The sequence below is a fragment of the Trachemys scripta genome, chromosome 9 (assembly GCF_013100865.1).
Source record: "Trachemys scripta elegans isolate TJP31775 chromosome 9, CAS_Tse_1.0, whole genome shotgun sequence".
Taxonomy (NCBI): domain Eukaryota; kingdom Metazoa; phylum Chordata; order Testudines; family Emydidae; genus Trachemys; species Trachemys scripta.
In genome coordinates this window covers 91524655-91543005 of record NC_048306.1, presented here as the reverse complement: position 1 = coordinate 91543005, position 18351 = coordinate 91524655, and the positions used below count along the sequence as shown (strand labels likewise).

The 18351-nt window shown below is 38.4% G+C and overlaps 1 protein-coding gene across 1 annotated transcript in view; it reads right to left on the bottom strand.

Annotated features, from left to right (window-relative positions):
• Positions 1 to 4835: 4835 nt before the first annotated feature.
• LOC117882375 (inactive N-acetylated-alpha-linked acidic dipeptidase-like protein 2) overlaps positions 4836 to 18351 on the bottom strand; it is a 119659-nt gene continuing 106143 nt past the window's right edge. Inside the window, exon 4 of the mRNA XM_034780535.1 lies at positions 4836 to 5999. Coding sequence (XP_034636426.1) covers positions 5801 to 5999 — 199 coding nt within the window. The 3' untranslated portion in view covers positions 4836 to 5800. The remainder of the gene's footprint in view (positions 6000 to 18351) is intronic.

Sequence of the window (18351 nt, the reverse complement as noted above, 5' to 3'; positions counted from 1 at the left end):
CGGCTGGTAGCACCACCTATTATTGTGTTCACAACGCTTCCTATTAGAAGACCCTGTTTTCAATTGCTCATAACTTTGCCAAATTTTTACCATTGGACTGAAAATTTCCAGACTGGGTGTTTTCCTCAGTCTGAGTATTATTAATTATTGTTAGTATTACTATTATTGGAAATTTTCAGTGAAATGGTTCAATCGTTTCTGAGAATAAGGCTAGGGAAAAATACATTATTTTGCCTATTTTCACAACATTTTCACAACGTGTAATTGAGAAGATCTAGCACCCTCAGGGAGCTGAAATTTTGCAGAGGAGTGGCCTTTGCATCAGAGACGGGCCTTTTGCCATCCCCATGAAAATTTGTCTGAATTTGGCCAAGTTATAAGCCTTTAAAAAAAATCGCAGTTTGCACATGCTCAGAAGAGACGGCCAACATTTTAACAGATTAAAAACCTCACCCATTTTCCCTGCAATTGCAGACAGCTCTGGGCTGCCCTGGTCATGTTGGGACTGAGACCCTCATCTGAGAGGAGGGACCCTGTGCTCTCAATGCCCTCTCTGCTGGCCCCAGGCAGTGTAGAGGAGGAATCTGCCCAATTTGAATGCAGAGGGAGCATTCCCAAACCTGGGGAGGGGCACAAGAAGTAGATTGGTACCAGGAGCCTGGGGCTAGATACTGGGAATAGACAAGGAGCATGTGGAGAGACTAGGACTGGTGAAGGAAAGAGATGATCTGAAATCCAGTGAGGCAGAGGGAAGGAGGTGGGAAGAAGGGGAGACAGATGTGTATCATTATGATGCAACATGATGGAATTTGCTTTTTCACTTTGCTCTTTGAAAGACGTAGGAAATAACACACACAAAAGTACGATGTTAAAAGAACATTAAGGCTGCAAAGTCAATCACTCCAATTTAGGAAATGCCAGATTTAAAGTTTCCTACACAAACTTGTTACCCCTTGTGCACATGCATGACGTAACAGTCTTTAATTACATAATCACACATTGTTCTTCCACAGTACTCCTGCCTTATTCAGTGCACAGACTGAACAAGCTCTGGGGATGAACCAGGGCTGTGTAGTGAAGGAGGCTGCTGTCTGTAGGAACCCTACACTCCATTAGTTTTGGAAGATGTATAGTGAATAAGACAGGGGATTGTGAGGAGAAAAAGGATGGTCTCATGGTTAAAGCAGTTGGACACTGTCCTGGAGAACTAGATTTTATCCCTGCCTCGGACACAAAGTTCCTTTGTGGTGCTGGGCAAATCATTTCAACCAAACTTTTCACAGGTGGCCACTAATTTTCTGGGTGCCTGACTTGAAACCCCGGGGTCTGACTTGCAGAAGTGCTGAGCACTTACAGAAGCAACAGAAGTCAATGAAGCCATGCTTTAAACATACAAAGTGATATATGCTAAGTATGCTGCAAAATCAGACCCCAGACCTCTGAAATTGGACTTTGCTTTCCACTCCTAAACTGGCAGGAACTAGTAGTGCAGTGCTAGAAAGAATGTGCCTTCAGAGCAAAGGGAATGCCACTCAGGCAACTACCTATCCAAGTTAAGGTCTGATCCTGGGAACCCTGAAGTCCCACTGAGAGTTAAAGGAACTTAACTTCTTCCACCTCACATAACTGGACCTTGAAAGAGCAACATTAACATATTTTAGAGGTAGTCACTTCCAGTTATCCTTAGCTCAAAGGATGATAGCCCACAATACAAGGCTTTGAGCATGGGCCCATCTCTTATAATTGTTCCCTTGAAAATGTGTCTAAGCCCAAACTTAGTGCTCTCTCTCTCTCTAAAATGAGTCACAGATTTTAAGACCAGAAGGTACCATATTATGGTCATCTAGTCTGACCTCCTGCATAACACAGATCATAGAATTTCATCAAACTCTTACAGTTGGAAGGAAAATATGTAGTTTATGATATTTAACTATCTCCATGTATTTTTCCCTATAAGTTTACACCCTTCTCTAGATTTCCTAGTGCATCCTGCTTTCTCTATATCCGTCTCTTAGACAGTATGTGTGATGACCACCTTCATGCTTATGGGCAGGGATTGAAAAGGGGATCTCCAGAGATAAAAACATGAGTCTTTACAGCTTGAGCTAATGGGCTTGCAAGTCATATTTCTTTGTCCAATAAATAATGGCTTTGGAATCCCAGACAATTAGGCTAAGATTTTTCACACCAAATTCCCTGTAAAATGAATGATAAATTAATATTATAATAATGGGCATTCTTCAAATGCATGAAATAATAATGATTAAAGTGGGTACAAAAACATATGGAGGAACTACTCCTAGGGGAAAAAATGTAGTTAACTGAGAGACTGATTTGTTCCCCATGCATTGCTGCAGTGCCCTTCTTACAGCTCCTTAGATGTGAACAAGTCCTAGAAGCTGTGATAATGGGCAGAGGGCAGGTGAAGCAGTCAAGTGTATGGTAAATTCATTCTAGAATTTATCACATGGATATCATCTCCATCTATGTGGGTGAGGATGGTACCATGTATAGAAATTAGTATATGCACAATAATTGAAAAATAAAGGCACTATACAAGCCATATGTTTATTTGTGTATACTATACAGCAAAAAGGGCTTGTTTTTCTTGGGTGATAAAAGCAATTCACTGCCTACTGTGAAGTTAGTGCTGAAATTCCAGCTTCGATGTCCTTGTTATTTATCTGATTTGATTATATTTTAGTTCTTTATGGACTCACTAAAATATGCACTCATAAAATCATGTTAGCCTTTTATTATCAACTGCTTTACCACACAACTATTGCAAGCCTTAGGATTTCTGGTCCTGGTGAGTAGGTTCTCTAGCAATCAATGTATTTGTTATGCTGGGTTTGGCAATCGATGCTCATGAAAAGGTAACAGATTTTTTTTAGTATCCTTCAAGGAGTTTGCAAACATACTGCATTTTTAAAAAGGGCATTGCCTTTATTTCAACACAATACCAGAAGGAATTTAGTTTGAGTAAACTATTACAAACACCTTTTCTTACCTGATGTGGAACAAGTGGCTGAGAGAAAGATTCTATATTAGAAATTCACTAAATATTTATGGCTTTATCTTGCTATCAATTCCCTGAATCTACCAGACTACATGTAAAAAACATTGGCAGGAGATGGCCCGCAGTACCTTTTCAAAGGTGCAAAAATTACCTGTGAGCGCTCACTTACACCTCTAAAATCAGACAAGTTAGTGTCTAGTAACCCATCAAGCCTATGCCCCTGCAGGTGCAGGGGATCAGCCCTAGGTAGACACATACTATAACGGTGTTATTTGCAGTAGAATACTTCAAGGTCTGTGACTTTAAAACTGGTTATGGTCTAACATCACTGGAGGAAGGTGGAAAGGAAAGTTAGTCAGGAATGATGCAGTTGTAACAAACGACACAGTCTTCTCAAAAAAATCTCAATGTATACAATATTGGAAATGACACAGATTAGATTAATGGGAGATTGGGAGATTTTACATTTTAGACCCAGAAGAGGCTACTAGTCCCTTCTGGAAGGAGGAGGTGTTGGTCTATATTTTAGGCCCCTTTATTGGAGCCTGATTCTGTACCACTGAAGTCAATAAGTGCTTTACCATTGACTTCAATGGGAGCAGGATCAGGCTTGTGGGGATCAGTAACCCAAGGAAGAACTCGCGCTAACCTCACAGCTGGGAGATTGCTCCTCCTCAGGAAATACAATACAAATCTAGTGCATACAATAAATTGTTAAATATTGTTGGAAAATACAGAACACACAGTTCATATGAAGCATTTCCAACTGGTTAGAAACCATGGTGATGGGTGCTATTGGAAACCCGATGATAGAGAAGATGTGCTATGGCAGAAGAAAATGGTGCCATGCCATCTCTTTAGAGTCGGTGTGGCAAGTCAAATTGCTCACCTGCCCTCCATCGGACAGATCCCTCCATATTAGAAGTACCTAGTATTAGCTGAAAGGTAGAGAGTAAACCCTTTCCTGCGTTGTTAATGTCTGATGAAATGTGACAAAAGCAAAGTTGCATGCACTCTATATTAAATCATTGCAGCTATAGAAGTATTTTTTGAAGAACAATATGTGGGGAAATAAAGACTCGGAGTTGTGATAAAACTCCCTGTTTTCACTTTGGGAACATGCTCTTGTTAAACAGTACTGACACAAAGTTGCACCCTTTGGACAAATGTGCAATTTTCCCCAGGTGAAATTTTTCTACATTCAAACAGAAATGTGGTTGTTTTCATTATAAACTGAAATGCCTCCTTTTTATTTTCACGGACAAATTTGAGGCAACAATAAACTATTTAGGATCCCAGACAGCAACTACTTTTTCAGTCTGGAAGTCCCAGTGACGTCTGATCATTTTTTCTTGCAGCTCTAATTCCACACTCATCATTCTTAAAACTGTGTTTCTCTATATGCTCTAAATTTTATTGTATGGCGTTATAATAATCTATGGATTTAAAGCCCTAAGTCCCAGTAAACTTTGGCCCCATCAGTCGCCTGTTTTGCAAAATTAAATGACTAACATTCCAGTTGTCCTGTGTGCACTCACATTCACCCCAGCAGCGCAGGGAGGTACAACTGTACTTGCTCCACCCATCAATAACTCCATGCTATGCAGTGGTAGAGGTATTACTGTTTCCCTCAGACCGATTTCATTAGGGGAATACTGCTTTATGTTTCAGACAAGAGACCTGCTTAATCTATTTGGGTTGTGCTAGGTTCTCTGGTGGGGTGGGAACTGTAGGTGGCTTGCACTACTATGATTGCACTGCTGTGAGTCCACAGCCTGGGTCCTGCCAATGAAACAATCAAGCCCTATATCTTAAAAAATTCTGGGAGTGAAGGGAGCCCGTACAGTGGATGCCAGTATAAAGGTTGACAGTTTTGTTAACCAGGGTAGTACTACTAGTTCCATAAGATTAGGCACTTCATTTCATAAATATAAACATTCAAAATGTTTTTGGTCAACTCCGTCGACTAATTCAAATCTTTCTGAATCCTCTGAACTGTTAAAAACAAAAACCCCAAACGCTTTTCACTGAAATTAAAATTCTCCTTTTCTGGTGCAGAAACAGGATAATCAAAGGTTCTTAACTCTCCCAGAACCTAAGCAACGTTCATACTATATGCATCACCCACAGGAGTAAGGATGGTCTCAGAATGTTGGACTCTACCTGCAAGATATCGAGTGCCTCCTCCTTAGTCCTGCATGCCCTGAACACCAATAGAACAAACCCACATCCTTCAACTTCCTCTCCCCAGACATAAAGGGGAAAGAACAAAGATGAGTTTGTTGTGGAGGTGTAGCAAATCTGGGTATTGGAGGACTTAAGGGTGAACCAATGAATTTTAGGGTACTGCAGTCATGATTTGTTGAGGTGCTGAGCATTCACAGCCCCGAGATACTTACAACCGTGGGTGTTCCTCACCTCTGAAAAGCAGGCCCTTAGCATTTTGCAGCAAGTGTTCAGCACTTTGCAAGATTGAGCCCTTAGTCATAAAAATATATTTTACATATAAAAATACAGCAGATTTCCTTCTAAAAATCAAATCTTGAGTGTTATTCCCCCCTGAATATGTTTTTATACATTCTCAAAGAGACATCTGGGATTTACCGTGAACAGTGCAAAAGACTGTTTTATAGTTATTAGAACACACACTGTAGTACCTTTAAACACCGATTGAAAAAAAAAAACAGTTGAAAAAACTTTCAATCTCAAAGAAATTCTGGTCCAACTCGAACTTTTGCTTAGTGAATTGTAAACAAACTTCTTAGAATGCTGAGAGTTTTGTCATTTCTTTCCAGCAAAGGCAGTCTCAAACACATCAAGTCCTGCTTTGAAGTAAACCTGAGCTGAATTGATGCTGTTCAGCACCTTTGACAAGGCTGCTTGAAGGGTCTCATTTGACTGATGTAGCTTGCAGTGCTCCAGTGCCTCTAGTAGTACTGAAAATTGGCTCATCTTTTCATCCAGCCTGTAAAGAATGTTTCTAAAAGAGAACAATGGAAAATGGTAAACGCTTTACTCAAACAGATGAAAACAATTACTTCATCACAAATCATCAAGGATCCCTCCAAGTACCAGCTACACTTTACAAATGATACATATTATCTATAGCAAACCTAGCCTGCAGCACACTGAAAAGATGTGTACATATTTATTCTGGTTTTCGAAAGTGCACCTGTCCATCGCTCTAGGTGCATGTACACGAAAAACATTTACAAAGCCTATGCAAGAACACCCAGACTCTTCCTTGCCCACTCAGTCATTCAGAGATTCAACTGAACTCACATACTTAGGCCCATAATACCCTTCTTGAAGTATCTCATGTTCTCAGCGGGATTGCTTTTATTCCCCCTTTTAAAAGATTTTAGTTATTACTGGGGAACCTATATATGAAAGAAATATTTTCTTTCCTCTCTGCTCCTGTTGCCTATTTCCCACTTTAATGTCATAGTAGGGAGAAATCCTGGTCACACTGAAGACAATGCAAAACTCTCACTAACTTCAGCAGGAACATTATTTCACCCATAGTCCTCTGTGACATCATCACCAGTGCAATCATCATTAATACTGCAGACTAAAGTCAGAGAATACACTAAAGCAGGGATCAGCAACCTTCGGCACGCGGGAAGCGGGAACCTTTGCGGGAAGCAGCATGGGCCGAGGGATGTGCTGGCTCCCGCTTCCCGCAGCCCCCTCTGGCCTGGAACGGCCGAACCTGCGGATGCTCCAGGTAAACAAACCGTCACGGCCTGTCAGTGGATTTCCCTGATGGGCCACGTGCCAAAGGTTGCCGGTTCCTGCACTAAAAGAATAGCAAAACTCTTACAAAACAAAGACTTGTGTTTTCAGGCAACATCCTTAGGAATGAACAAAAAATAACCAAAGAGAAATACAGACAACATAAGAGATGAGCAGAATTATTTATATAGGACCCAATCCTGAAGTTGCTATTGCAGGAGGAAAACCTACCACCAGATTCTTTGGGAACTTTGTCTGTGTAAGGTGTTGCAGGATTGAAATTAAAGCTATTCAATGGTTTTCATGAGACTTCTGTAGGTCTTTAAAAGCAGTAATCTAAATGCAGTAGTAAATGCGGTAATCATTATACCAATTAGATAATCATGTAAATATCATAAAACTCTACCCTAGGGGCGCCTTTGATTGCAAACCGAAGTGTGTGAAGTTTCAGTTAAAAAGGCCATAAGTGATTCTTGTGCAGGACTTTATCCAGAAAAACACAGGGAGGAAGAAATTCCATAGCACGAACACAAAAACAGTAACAAAGAAAGCAGGACAGCCGAGACACTACATTAGTAACTTAATTACAAGACAGGCCCAGTGGCAACTCCAAATTAGTAATAAAACTGCCAGGGACATTCATCTGGAAGATAGAAGACTACAAAAGAGTATCTGTTGCAGATTACTATCAGAGTCTTCTAATTACCAGTCTACAAGAGGGAGTGGTAATGAAGTGGCAGGATAAATGGCAACTCAGAACAGCCACTTATGCTCAGTAGTGTTTTGTGTATAGCAGCGTGTAACAAAATGCTATGAATAAAGAGCGACATTTTCCAAGTATATGAAACAGCTCAGATCTTTAAAAATGGATTTCTTACTAGCCTTACCTATTTCTAATCCATGCACCTAGCATATTTTGAGTGCTACACCAAAAAAATAATCATTATCAACATGTGTGTGTTTGGGGGGAGGGGGTGAACTGCACGAGTAAAACAGGGCAGTGCCCACTTCAAAGCTCTGTTTAACATGATTCTGTTACATGTGAACATGATGTACCATAAATTCAACGGTGACTGGATTATGCTACTGTGTAGTATATTAACTACTGTGTAGTATAATGAGTGAAATCGGTGCATGCTGATAGCCAGAGAGGTTTTTTTTAAGGTGAGTTGAGGGAGCACTGCCAGCCTTGCACTGGGTCCCAGAGCAGTCATGCCCTCGGGGAAATTATGGGTGAATGAGTTATGTGGCATACCATACTGCTCCTTGAGGGCTAGATCCTACTTGCTCTGAACTCCAGGCTTCCACATTGACTTCAAAGGGAGTAGGATCAAGTTATTTCAGAGGATATGTGCATGCCCCCCTTATGTAGTGTTCACGACATACTACAACATACATGCTGGGGAGACTGGATGCCTGGTCATACTCTCAAACCATCAAGCCACACAACCTTGTGGGCAGTGGCCAGCACAGAAGCTAGTCACCTTCCTTCTCGACAGGTATGTTGCAGTCCTGTCTGGCACCCGGGGGAGGTGGGAAGAAGCAGCTCATTGGATGCTCTCTCACCACTAACGCATCCTTTACATGGAAATAACATACACAAAAGTACGATGTTAAAGGCTTTTTTTTTTAAAGGCTAAATTATTCCAAGCAATGAAACATAACCATGGGATTAAGGGATAAATTTTAAACTGTTGAAGACAATGGGAGTTCTCATTGACTTTGGTAGAGCCAGAAGTTCATCCTAAATACCTAAATGCTTTGGCACTGTAGTCTGGATTTAGGTACCTAGATAAAGCTATAGGGCCAGATCTTCAACTTGTGTAAATCTTTATATGTCAGCTGAAATCAATGGAGCTATGACAATTTACATCAGCCACAGATCTTGCCCATAGAGAAGAGATGGCAACCTAAAGATGGCAAGATTTTGAGGTCAATTAGAAAGTGCATTTTAGAGGTGTATAGGGACCTTTCTCTACCACATCCACCTTGAGAATTAAAATTTACTGTAAACAAGCCACATGTATAAAACAAATTGTTTATCTTTATGAACATCTACTGGGATCTTAACATATTTTCACTCTGGTGCAGTGATTCCAATGGCAGGTTGGTTACAGGCTACTATTTAAGTAGGGCTGTTGATTAATCGCAGTTAACTCATGCGATTAATTTAAAAAAATTAATTGTGATTAATCACACTATTAAATAATAAAATACCAATTGAAATTCATTAAATATTTAAGATGTTTTTCTACATTTTCAAATATATGGATTTCTATTACAACACAGAATACAAAGTGTACAGTGCTCACTTTATATTATTATTTTTGATTACAAATATTTCCACTATAAAAATTATAAACAAAAGAAACAGTATTTTTCAATTCACCTCATACAAGTACTGTAGTGCAACCTCTTTATCGTGAAAGTGTAACTTACAAATGTAGCTTTTTTTGTTACATAACTGCATTCATAAACAAAACAATGCAAAACTTTAGAGCCTACAAGTCCACTCAGTCCTACTTCTTATTCAGCCAATTGCTAAGACAAATAAGTTTGTTTACATTTATGGGAGATACTGCTGCCTGCTTCTTATTTACAATGTCACCTGAAAGTGAGAATAGGCGTTCGCATGGCACTTTTGTAGCAGCGTTGCAAAGTATTTACGTGCCAGATATACTAAACATTCATATGCCCCGTCATGCTTCCATGCTGATGATGCTCGTTAAAAAAAATAATGCATTAATTAAATTTGTGATTGAACTCCTTGGGGGAGACTTGTATGTCTTCTGTTCTACCCACATTCTGCCATATGTTTCATAGAATCATAGAATATCAGGGTTGGAAAGGACCTCAGGAGATCATCTAGTCCAACCCCCTGCTCAAAGCAGGACTAATCCTCAGACAGATATTTGCCACGATCCCTAAATGGCCTCCTCAAGGATTGAACTCACAACTTTGGGTTTAGCAGGGCAATGCTCAAACCACTGAGCTATTGCTCCCCCATGTTATAATACTCTCTGATGATGACCCAGCACATGTTCATTTTAAGAACACTTTCACAGAAGATTTGACAAAATGCAAAGAAGGTACCAATGTGAGATTTCTAAGTATAGATACAGCACTCCACCCAAGATTTAAGAATCTGAAGTACCTCCAAAATCTGAGAGGGATGAGGCGTGGAGCATGCTTTCAGATGTCTTAAAGGAGCAACACTCGGATGCGGAAACTACAGAACCCCAACCACCAAAAAAGAAACTCAACCTTCTGCTGGTGGCATCTGACTCAGAGAATGAAAATGAACATGTGTTGGTCTGCTCTGCTTTGGATTGTTATTGAGCAGAATCCGTCATCAGCATGGACACATGTCCTTTGGAATGGTTGTTGAAGCATGAAGGGACATATGAATCTTTAGCGCATCTGGCACGTAAATATCTTGTGACGCAAGCTACAACAATGCCATGCGAATGCCTGTTCTCACTTTAGGTGACACTGTAAACAAGATGTGTGCAGCATTATCTCCTGCAAATTGTAACCAAACTTGTTTGTCTGAGCAATTGGCAGAAGTAGGACTGAGTGGACTTGTAGGTTCTAACATTTTACACTGTTTTATTTTTTAATAAAGTTATTTTTTGTACCTAATTCTAAATTTGTAAGTTCAACTTTCATGATAAAGAGATTGCACTACAGTATTTGTATTAGGTGAATTGAAATATACTCTTTCTTTTGTTTTTTACAGTGCAAATATTTGTAATAAAAAATAAACATAAAGTGAGCACAATACACTTTGTATTCTGTGTTGTAATTGAAATCAATATATTTGAAAATGTAGAAAACATCAAAAAATATTTAAATAAATGGTATTCTATTATTGTTTAACTGTGCGATTAATCACGATTAATTTTTTAATCGCTTTACAGCCCTATATTTAAGACAAATACTGTTAACTGACCAGAGTACAAATCAACATATAATGAGGCATATTTAGTTGTCTGGTGAATGTAAGAGGCAGGAGAGCTTTCATCATCATGTAAAAGAAGATCTTAACTTCTGCAATAATAATATAATTTAGGAACAGTTGATCTATTGCACAGTATGGTGGAAGCTTTTTGTGATGTATGACAATACTTTAAAAGCATAAGAAGCAACATTAGAAGTATCTTTTAAAAAAATTCTTCTATGGATTCTCACCAGGATCTTATTTTTCCAATTACTTATCTCTGCATTGCAAACCATACCACCTTTTTTTTGCTGCATATAACGAATTCTCTCTTTATGAATCCTTACAAAGAGTCAGTGAATAGTATTTCATTTTTGTATCTCCAAGTTTCATCAAATGAAAAAATGGCTATAATGTTACTCAGTTTTTGTATTTTCATGTATTTTCCAGTCAGTAAAAAGTGTTTTAATTAAAAATTACAACTGCTTTGAAAAATACCTCGCCATTTCACTTGCATGCATTAATATTGATATACAATTGCTATACATAGACCCATACCCAAGACACCTACATTTACTCTATGTAATTCAATCACTAAAACATTCTGTAACTGAAATCGTTTTTGTAGCCTACACTTTTAAAACAACATTAATTCCACCCTCTTGCCTAATCGTTTAAATATCTTCCTTCATCTTTAATTATTTTGATCTTAAAAATATAATTCATATAGTCAGCCTGACCCACACAAAACACAGTGAGACTACTAAAAGGAAAGTGTAATACATTATTGATGACACTAATGAAATTACAACACACATCACTCATCTTAATGGGTCTGTTTCAATGACACATCACAGTGACCTGAAAAGTACAGCACCAAACTAGGACACCTAATTAATAACTCCAGACAGTACTACTGAAAGAGATAAAGCATCTTCATATAACTGACAAATCAGTCTTCATAAACTAAGGCAAAGGGGCATATAAATTGAATTTTAAAAGAAAGGAATCTATAGTCCTTACAATGAGTCATTTCCATGTCTGCAAGCATGCCTGTCGCTGATGGAAGTAATAACTTTGTATTCTAATGTTGCTTTTCATTATCACAACTGGGCATGGAATGCCACTCCTTACACAACTGAAATTAACAGGCATTATACCTCATGCCAAGAAATTTCTCAGTGATAAATCACACTTGATAATAAGTCATGTCTTTCAAAACAGACTAAGCTGTGTATATTATACCATAATATAGGGACCAATATATACCCCCAAACTATTTTAGAAGTTATACTGAAGCAATGGGACTGTTAAAAGTAGATTACTGTATTTACCTTGTCACTGAAAGAAATTATTTTATTTGGGAGACAAACATTTACATAAGTAACATACAAACACATGAGGTGAATTATTGTTCCGTTCACATATATCTTCTATCCTAAGGGTTCAGGTTTGGATTTTGCTGACCAAAAGTAATTACTAAATCATTGGAATGTGACAGAAAGCAAAAGGTCCCACATGAGTTGAGTTCGCATTGTCTCAATGGGATCACACTAAAATCACTTATGGGAAAGTGCAATGAGTATCTCTGTTCTACTTATAATCAAATGTGCTGTGACTAGAGCGGTTTCAGTACTCTCACAAATTCATTTTATGTATCTTTGAATGATTTGTACTTATGCTCTGGAAAAATAAAAACCAACAAGTGATTTCTGACATTCTTTTTTATTTCCCCTCTCATCGTCATGAAAATTTTCAGTTCTGAATACACCTAAAGACAGGGAGCTTGTCCACTTTCATGTTTGCAAAACACCTAATGCATTGCTGTGTTACATAAACAAATAAATTATTATAATAAATATTCACATGCTGAGATTTTTAGATTCATGGGGTCTGGATTTATTACAGGATCTAGAGCACTATATATTCACTAGCACTAGATTTGCATGAGATTTTAAAAATGTGTTATACTAGCTTGTACCTATGAAAACTTTATAAGGTTGGTGGAGATGACAAAAGAGAAGCATATTGCAAAATTCTGCTCCAGGGTGTATAATTTTTGTTGATCAGTAAAAATATCATTAGCTTTCTCATCATCATCATCAAGATGGATGAGTAAGTTTTTATTCCTGGGCTGGTAAACTGTCATGAAATATTTGCAAGGCTGATTAAAGGTAAGAGGCCCTTCCCCCCTTTTTTACTTCCTCCCTGTCTTCTTGTCCTATTCGCCAATTCATTTGCATACTGCATTCTTAGTGGATGAAATGTGTCCATTTACAAACTAATCACATACTCTATACTCCATACTCTCTAGAAAGCCACACTGTATTCAAGTATAACTAATGAGCACTTCTATGCATAAATAATAATACCTTTCTCTTACATAGTGCTTTCCATAAACAGATCTCAACATGCTTTACAAAGGAGGTAAGCATCATTATCCCCATTATAAAAAGTTGTAGGGTCAGATTTCACTCACAAAATTCTACTAAGTGGATTGCAAGAATGTAAATGAGGGCAGAATTTACTTGCAAGGCCAAATTCTCCATTTATGTACACCAGTGTAATTAGGCCAAACGACACTGATGTCAGTGGTGTTTCATTGGTGTAAACCTAGTCAAAGAGAAAGCAGGATAAGATCCATTGTGGTTCGCTCAAGATAAAAAGTCAAATCTTGACTACTCAGCAGAGTTGAGGATTTGGACCTTCAGGTTAGAGCTCAGCAAATAACTGATTTTTTCAGTTTGGTGGCCAAACCAGAATATCCAGAAAAAAAATCATTCATTTTGAACAGAAACTGAACTTTTCTGGTTATTCTTGCTGAAACAAACACTCGCCTAACCAATTTGAACTGACATTTCATTGAAAACCCTTTTGAAATTAAATGCCTAAATGAATCATTTAGGCAATGTCAAAATGAACCAGTTCAGTTTTTTTGAGGGAAAAAAAAATCTGTTTCATTTTTTTGGGGGGAGAGGGGGATGAATTATTTGCTTAATTCAATTCAATTAGAGAATATTTTCAGTCATCCTAAAACTTCATTTTTGAGTGAATTTTATTATTTGACCAAAAAAGTTTGGCCAGCTTTACTTATATTTATCAAAGAAAAGGAAGCTGGACATATGATTCTTTCTTTAATTGTTAATGACAAAATACCAGCATTCACATGTTTTAGAGTATATAACAAATCATTCTAGCCTTGTGCATAGACAAAGCTAGCACAATTACCATCATAAAACTAACAGAATGTAAGTCTTGATTTTCTGTTAATAAGACACTGATCTGTAATTCCTTAGAAAAGATTTCAAACAGAAGAGTGTATCCATAACAACATGCAGCCACACAGTTTAACTTTCAGCACATAAAATAGTAATTGCTTTTTTCTTTGACATTTTTATATTTTCATGGTTTATAACAGCAAAAATGGCCTCTAGCATTTCCTGACAGTTAATCACTGATTCAGTTATGGGCCCAGTAAGATGTACCTCTTCAAGCCAGGCTGGCATCAACTAGCAGGAAATGTTCTCCCTGATGGACATTCAATGAATTGTATTAGCATCTGTATCCCCAATTCTGCACCTTGTACTACACAGGACTTCACTGGAGCTCTATGTAGGGATAGGGGTCCACCGACATGGAACAAAACGATGTATTGGGATCTAAGATTGTACTGTTTTTCCATAAATATTGAAATGCCAACAACTTTTCTGAGAGCTGCAACATTTTTAAGCTTTAATTTTTAAAATTTAATTACAGATAAATAATCCTCACAGCAATCCCTGAATATCAGGTGAGACACAGATTGGTGCACACCTGGTATAGAAAAAACACCTACATTTTTATACAATACTCCAATGTGTTCTTTAGAATTCAGTTCTGCTCTTATCAAAGTAACTCCTGTATCCCCTGATTTTGATCTCACTCCCATAGTTTTTCCACTGAACTCAATAGGGTTGTTCCTGATTTACTGTGGGGTAAAGGAAATCAGAATGAGGCCCACTGACTTCAGGAGTGCAGATTCAGGTCCTGGTTCAGTACAGCAGAATCAGAGCATAAAGGAAAGTATCAGGAAGGCAAATGGTCTTCAGGAGTCACAAATGGATGCTTTTCACTGTTAAAGAACAGTCCTATGTAATGTATAAGGCATGATTCCTTGTAGGGTTTTATAGAAATTAATTAAATAGGTTTCTCTAGAAATGAGTGTAAAAACCCATACAAAGTATCACATCTTTTCTAAAGAATTTTAAAGCCAGCTTCTGGAACTGAATAGAAAGTGATATACCTCCTACAGAAATGTATAGGTTGCTTTAAAAATTCTATAGGATTTTTCCATAGGTGCTGGGACAGTGGATTTGTACCTTTGAGAGTGATTAAGGCATATTGTTTAAAAATTAAAACTAACAACTGTATCTTAAAATATGCTATTTGCTGGAAACATGTGGGTCAATGGTGTAAAATATGCTTTCTGTTATTTGTTGAATGTTATTTGTATTTAAAATACAGCTCTAATTACCTCCACCAGTAGCAATAAATCTGAGTACGTTCCTCGCTGGTAGATTTATGTTATGCTATTACTTTGCACATGAGAGCAGCATATGTTAATGTTGAACAATATGAAGACTTTTTTTTGTTACAAGGATGTCTCAGCCTGGGATATTGATTCAAAATTGTTGTGCTACCAGTTGAAGAAACTGAGTGTGGGTGAGCTCTGAATGTTTTCCGAATAGTGCCCACTTTATGTTCAGCAGCTGCTGCAGAATTTAGGAAAACAGGTAAGACAAATGGTGATTCACAGTGGGGAAAAAATTCTAACTCAAAAAGTAGGAGGCAGCATCCAGTAGTTAAAAGTAGTACATCCCGGGAGTCAGGTGTCCTGGGTTCTATTTCCAACTCTTCCACTGAACACTTCTACCTTTTCTGCATTAGTGGTGAGAATTCTACCATTTTCAACTTGTAATAGACCAATACTATTAAGATTCTTTTTGTTTCCAATATACTTATTTCTTATTGTCCTTAACTTTGCTGGCCATAGATTTCTCCTTGAGTCCTTTTGCTTCCCTTATCAAGCTTCTAAAATTTCTAGCTTCTGATTTATATTCATTACTATCAACTTCCCTTTTATTCCATTTGTTTTATACTAATTTTTATAGCTGCCTTCATCTCCTCTTTAAACCAGTTCAGTTGTTAACAATATGAGCTTCTTCCTCAACTGTGGGATTGTGTCTTTTTGGACATCCAGTAAAGTTTTCCTAAATAACTCCCAATTATCATTCTCATGTTTCTAATGAAATTCTTCCTCCCAGCAAATCTGGCTCTTAATTGTTTTTAGTTTTGTGCAACTGGCCCTTTTAAAGCAGCAATTATATATATCACTGGTCTAGACTTTAATCTGTTTTCACATTTAAATGTGATCAAGTCATGATCATGGTAACCTAAGTTACCATTAATTTTTAGTTCTATAATCAGTTCCTCATTGCTCTTCATCTACCAAGACATAGTCTAATATAGGAGTCCCCCATGTTGGGATGCAACACTTTTTGAGTTAGGAAATTGTCATCTATAATACTTAATAATTCCAAGCATGTTTTAGTATTGGCAGCATGAGAACTCAAGCATGGGTCACTCAGATTGAATTTTCCCATGATCACACAGCTGTTTTCCTTCACATTATAGATAGGTGCATAAAGAATTGGTCATCTTGTTCCCTAATGCGATTTGGTGGTCTGTAGCAGACAGCAACTAATAGCCCATCTTGTGCGTTATCTGTTAGGACATTGAACCATAAGCATTCACAATCATTTTCTTATGAGTTATCAGTGACTCGGAAACAGGTAATGCCATTTTTAGCATAGAGTGGTAATCCTCTTCCCATTTTGCCCACTTGATCCTTTGTAAATAGGTTATAACCATTGGTTTTAACTTTCCAATAATGAGAAACACCCCACCAGGTTTAAGTAATGCCAGCTAGATGAAATTTATGCTCATAAATGAGCAATTCCAATTTATAGTTTGTTACCCAGGCTCCTAGCATTGGTGTATAGGCAATTAAAGAATTTCTTCTCTTTGTGTCCTTTGGTTCCTTGATTAATTTTGTTCTCAACAGCTCAATTTTATGCTAATGGTGTACTCATATCTTCCCTCTTTTTACCTCCCCTTTTGTTATTAGTGTATCACCCTCCTGCCTACTCTAGCCAGCCTGCCCCCAAGACAATTAGTCCCCCTTCTACGAAGATGGAAGCCATCCAACCTACACAGCCATCTCTCCCCATAGAAGGTGGACCAGTGTTTCACAAAACCAAAACCTTCCACCCTACATCACTTACCTAGCCAGTGCTGCACGTCCAGAATCTTCTGCCTTCTGTCTTCCTTTACTTGTGGGACAGGAAGGATCTCAGAGGAGATCGCTTGGACATACTTCTTCCTCAGCACGCTTCAGAGTTCCCTGAAGTAATCTACTATCTGGGAGATATCTGACAATGCAGTGTCATTAGTGCTAATATGAATCATCACCAATGGAGTCTTTCCTGTTGATTTCAAAAGCCTATTCAATCAGAGTGACGTCTCAGGTCTTGGCTCCAGGAAGGCAGCACATTGCCCGGTTGTCCATCTATCCCTTGCAGAATCTTGTTTTGATTCTACTGAGTACTAAATCCCCAAAAAGGATCATCTATCTTCCTTGGACATTTGGAGAATCGTTTGTGGAGAAGCGTGATTTTCTTACAGGTCTGCCATTCACAGATGTGTCCCCTATATATCTCCATTCCCTTGGACCAGCTGAGACTTGGTAAGTATCTTCCACAGTTTCCACATAGAGGACCTGGTATTGACTGGAAACTTCTAGCTGTGTGGAATTCCCCCTGGTCCTCTTCTCTCTGGTGGCCAAAGCTTGCCCCTCATCTATCTCCAGCCCGGCAGAATGCCACCATAACCTCTTGCCTTTAGCGGTTACGAACCGCTAGGTCTCCTCTCTGAATTCTTCTTTTTCCAAATTCTTGAGCTCCTTTCTTCTTTGAACCAGAGATACTGGTGATTTCTCAACCTGGATGCCCAGGAATTCCTCAGCTTCTCTGCTCCTCAGGAGCATCTCTACTTTTTCTTCCAATCCAAGAATCTTCTCCTCCAGCACTGCCACCAAACTTGCACTTCAAGCACAGGAAGTCCCTTCTAGCTTCAGACAGGAAAGAAAACATGGCACATCCGCTGCAGTTCACCCCCACTGTTCCACTCCAATTTAAAAGCCACTTATAAAAGTTAAGTATCAGAGGGGTAGCCGTGTTAGTCTGAATCTGTAAAAAGCAACAGTGGATCCTGTGGCACCTTTGAGACTAACAGAAGTATTGGAGCATAAGCTTTCGTGGGTAAGAACCTCACTTCTTCAGATGCAAATCATTTGCATCTGAAGAAGTGAGGTTCTTACCCACGAAAGCTTATGCTCCCAATACTTCTGTTAGTCTGAATCTGTAAAAAGCAACAGAGGGTCTTGTGGCACCTTTGAGACTATCACGGCTACCCCTCTGATACTTAACACCAAAGTAACTAGTGGTTTTAGGAACCTCAATTTCTAGGGGTCCAACTTGAAACATATTAAGGGGGCTTGATTCTCAGACAGCACAGAGCATACACCCACAAATTGAGGCATCCAAAATCACTAGTTACT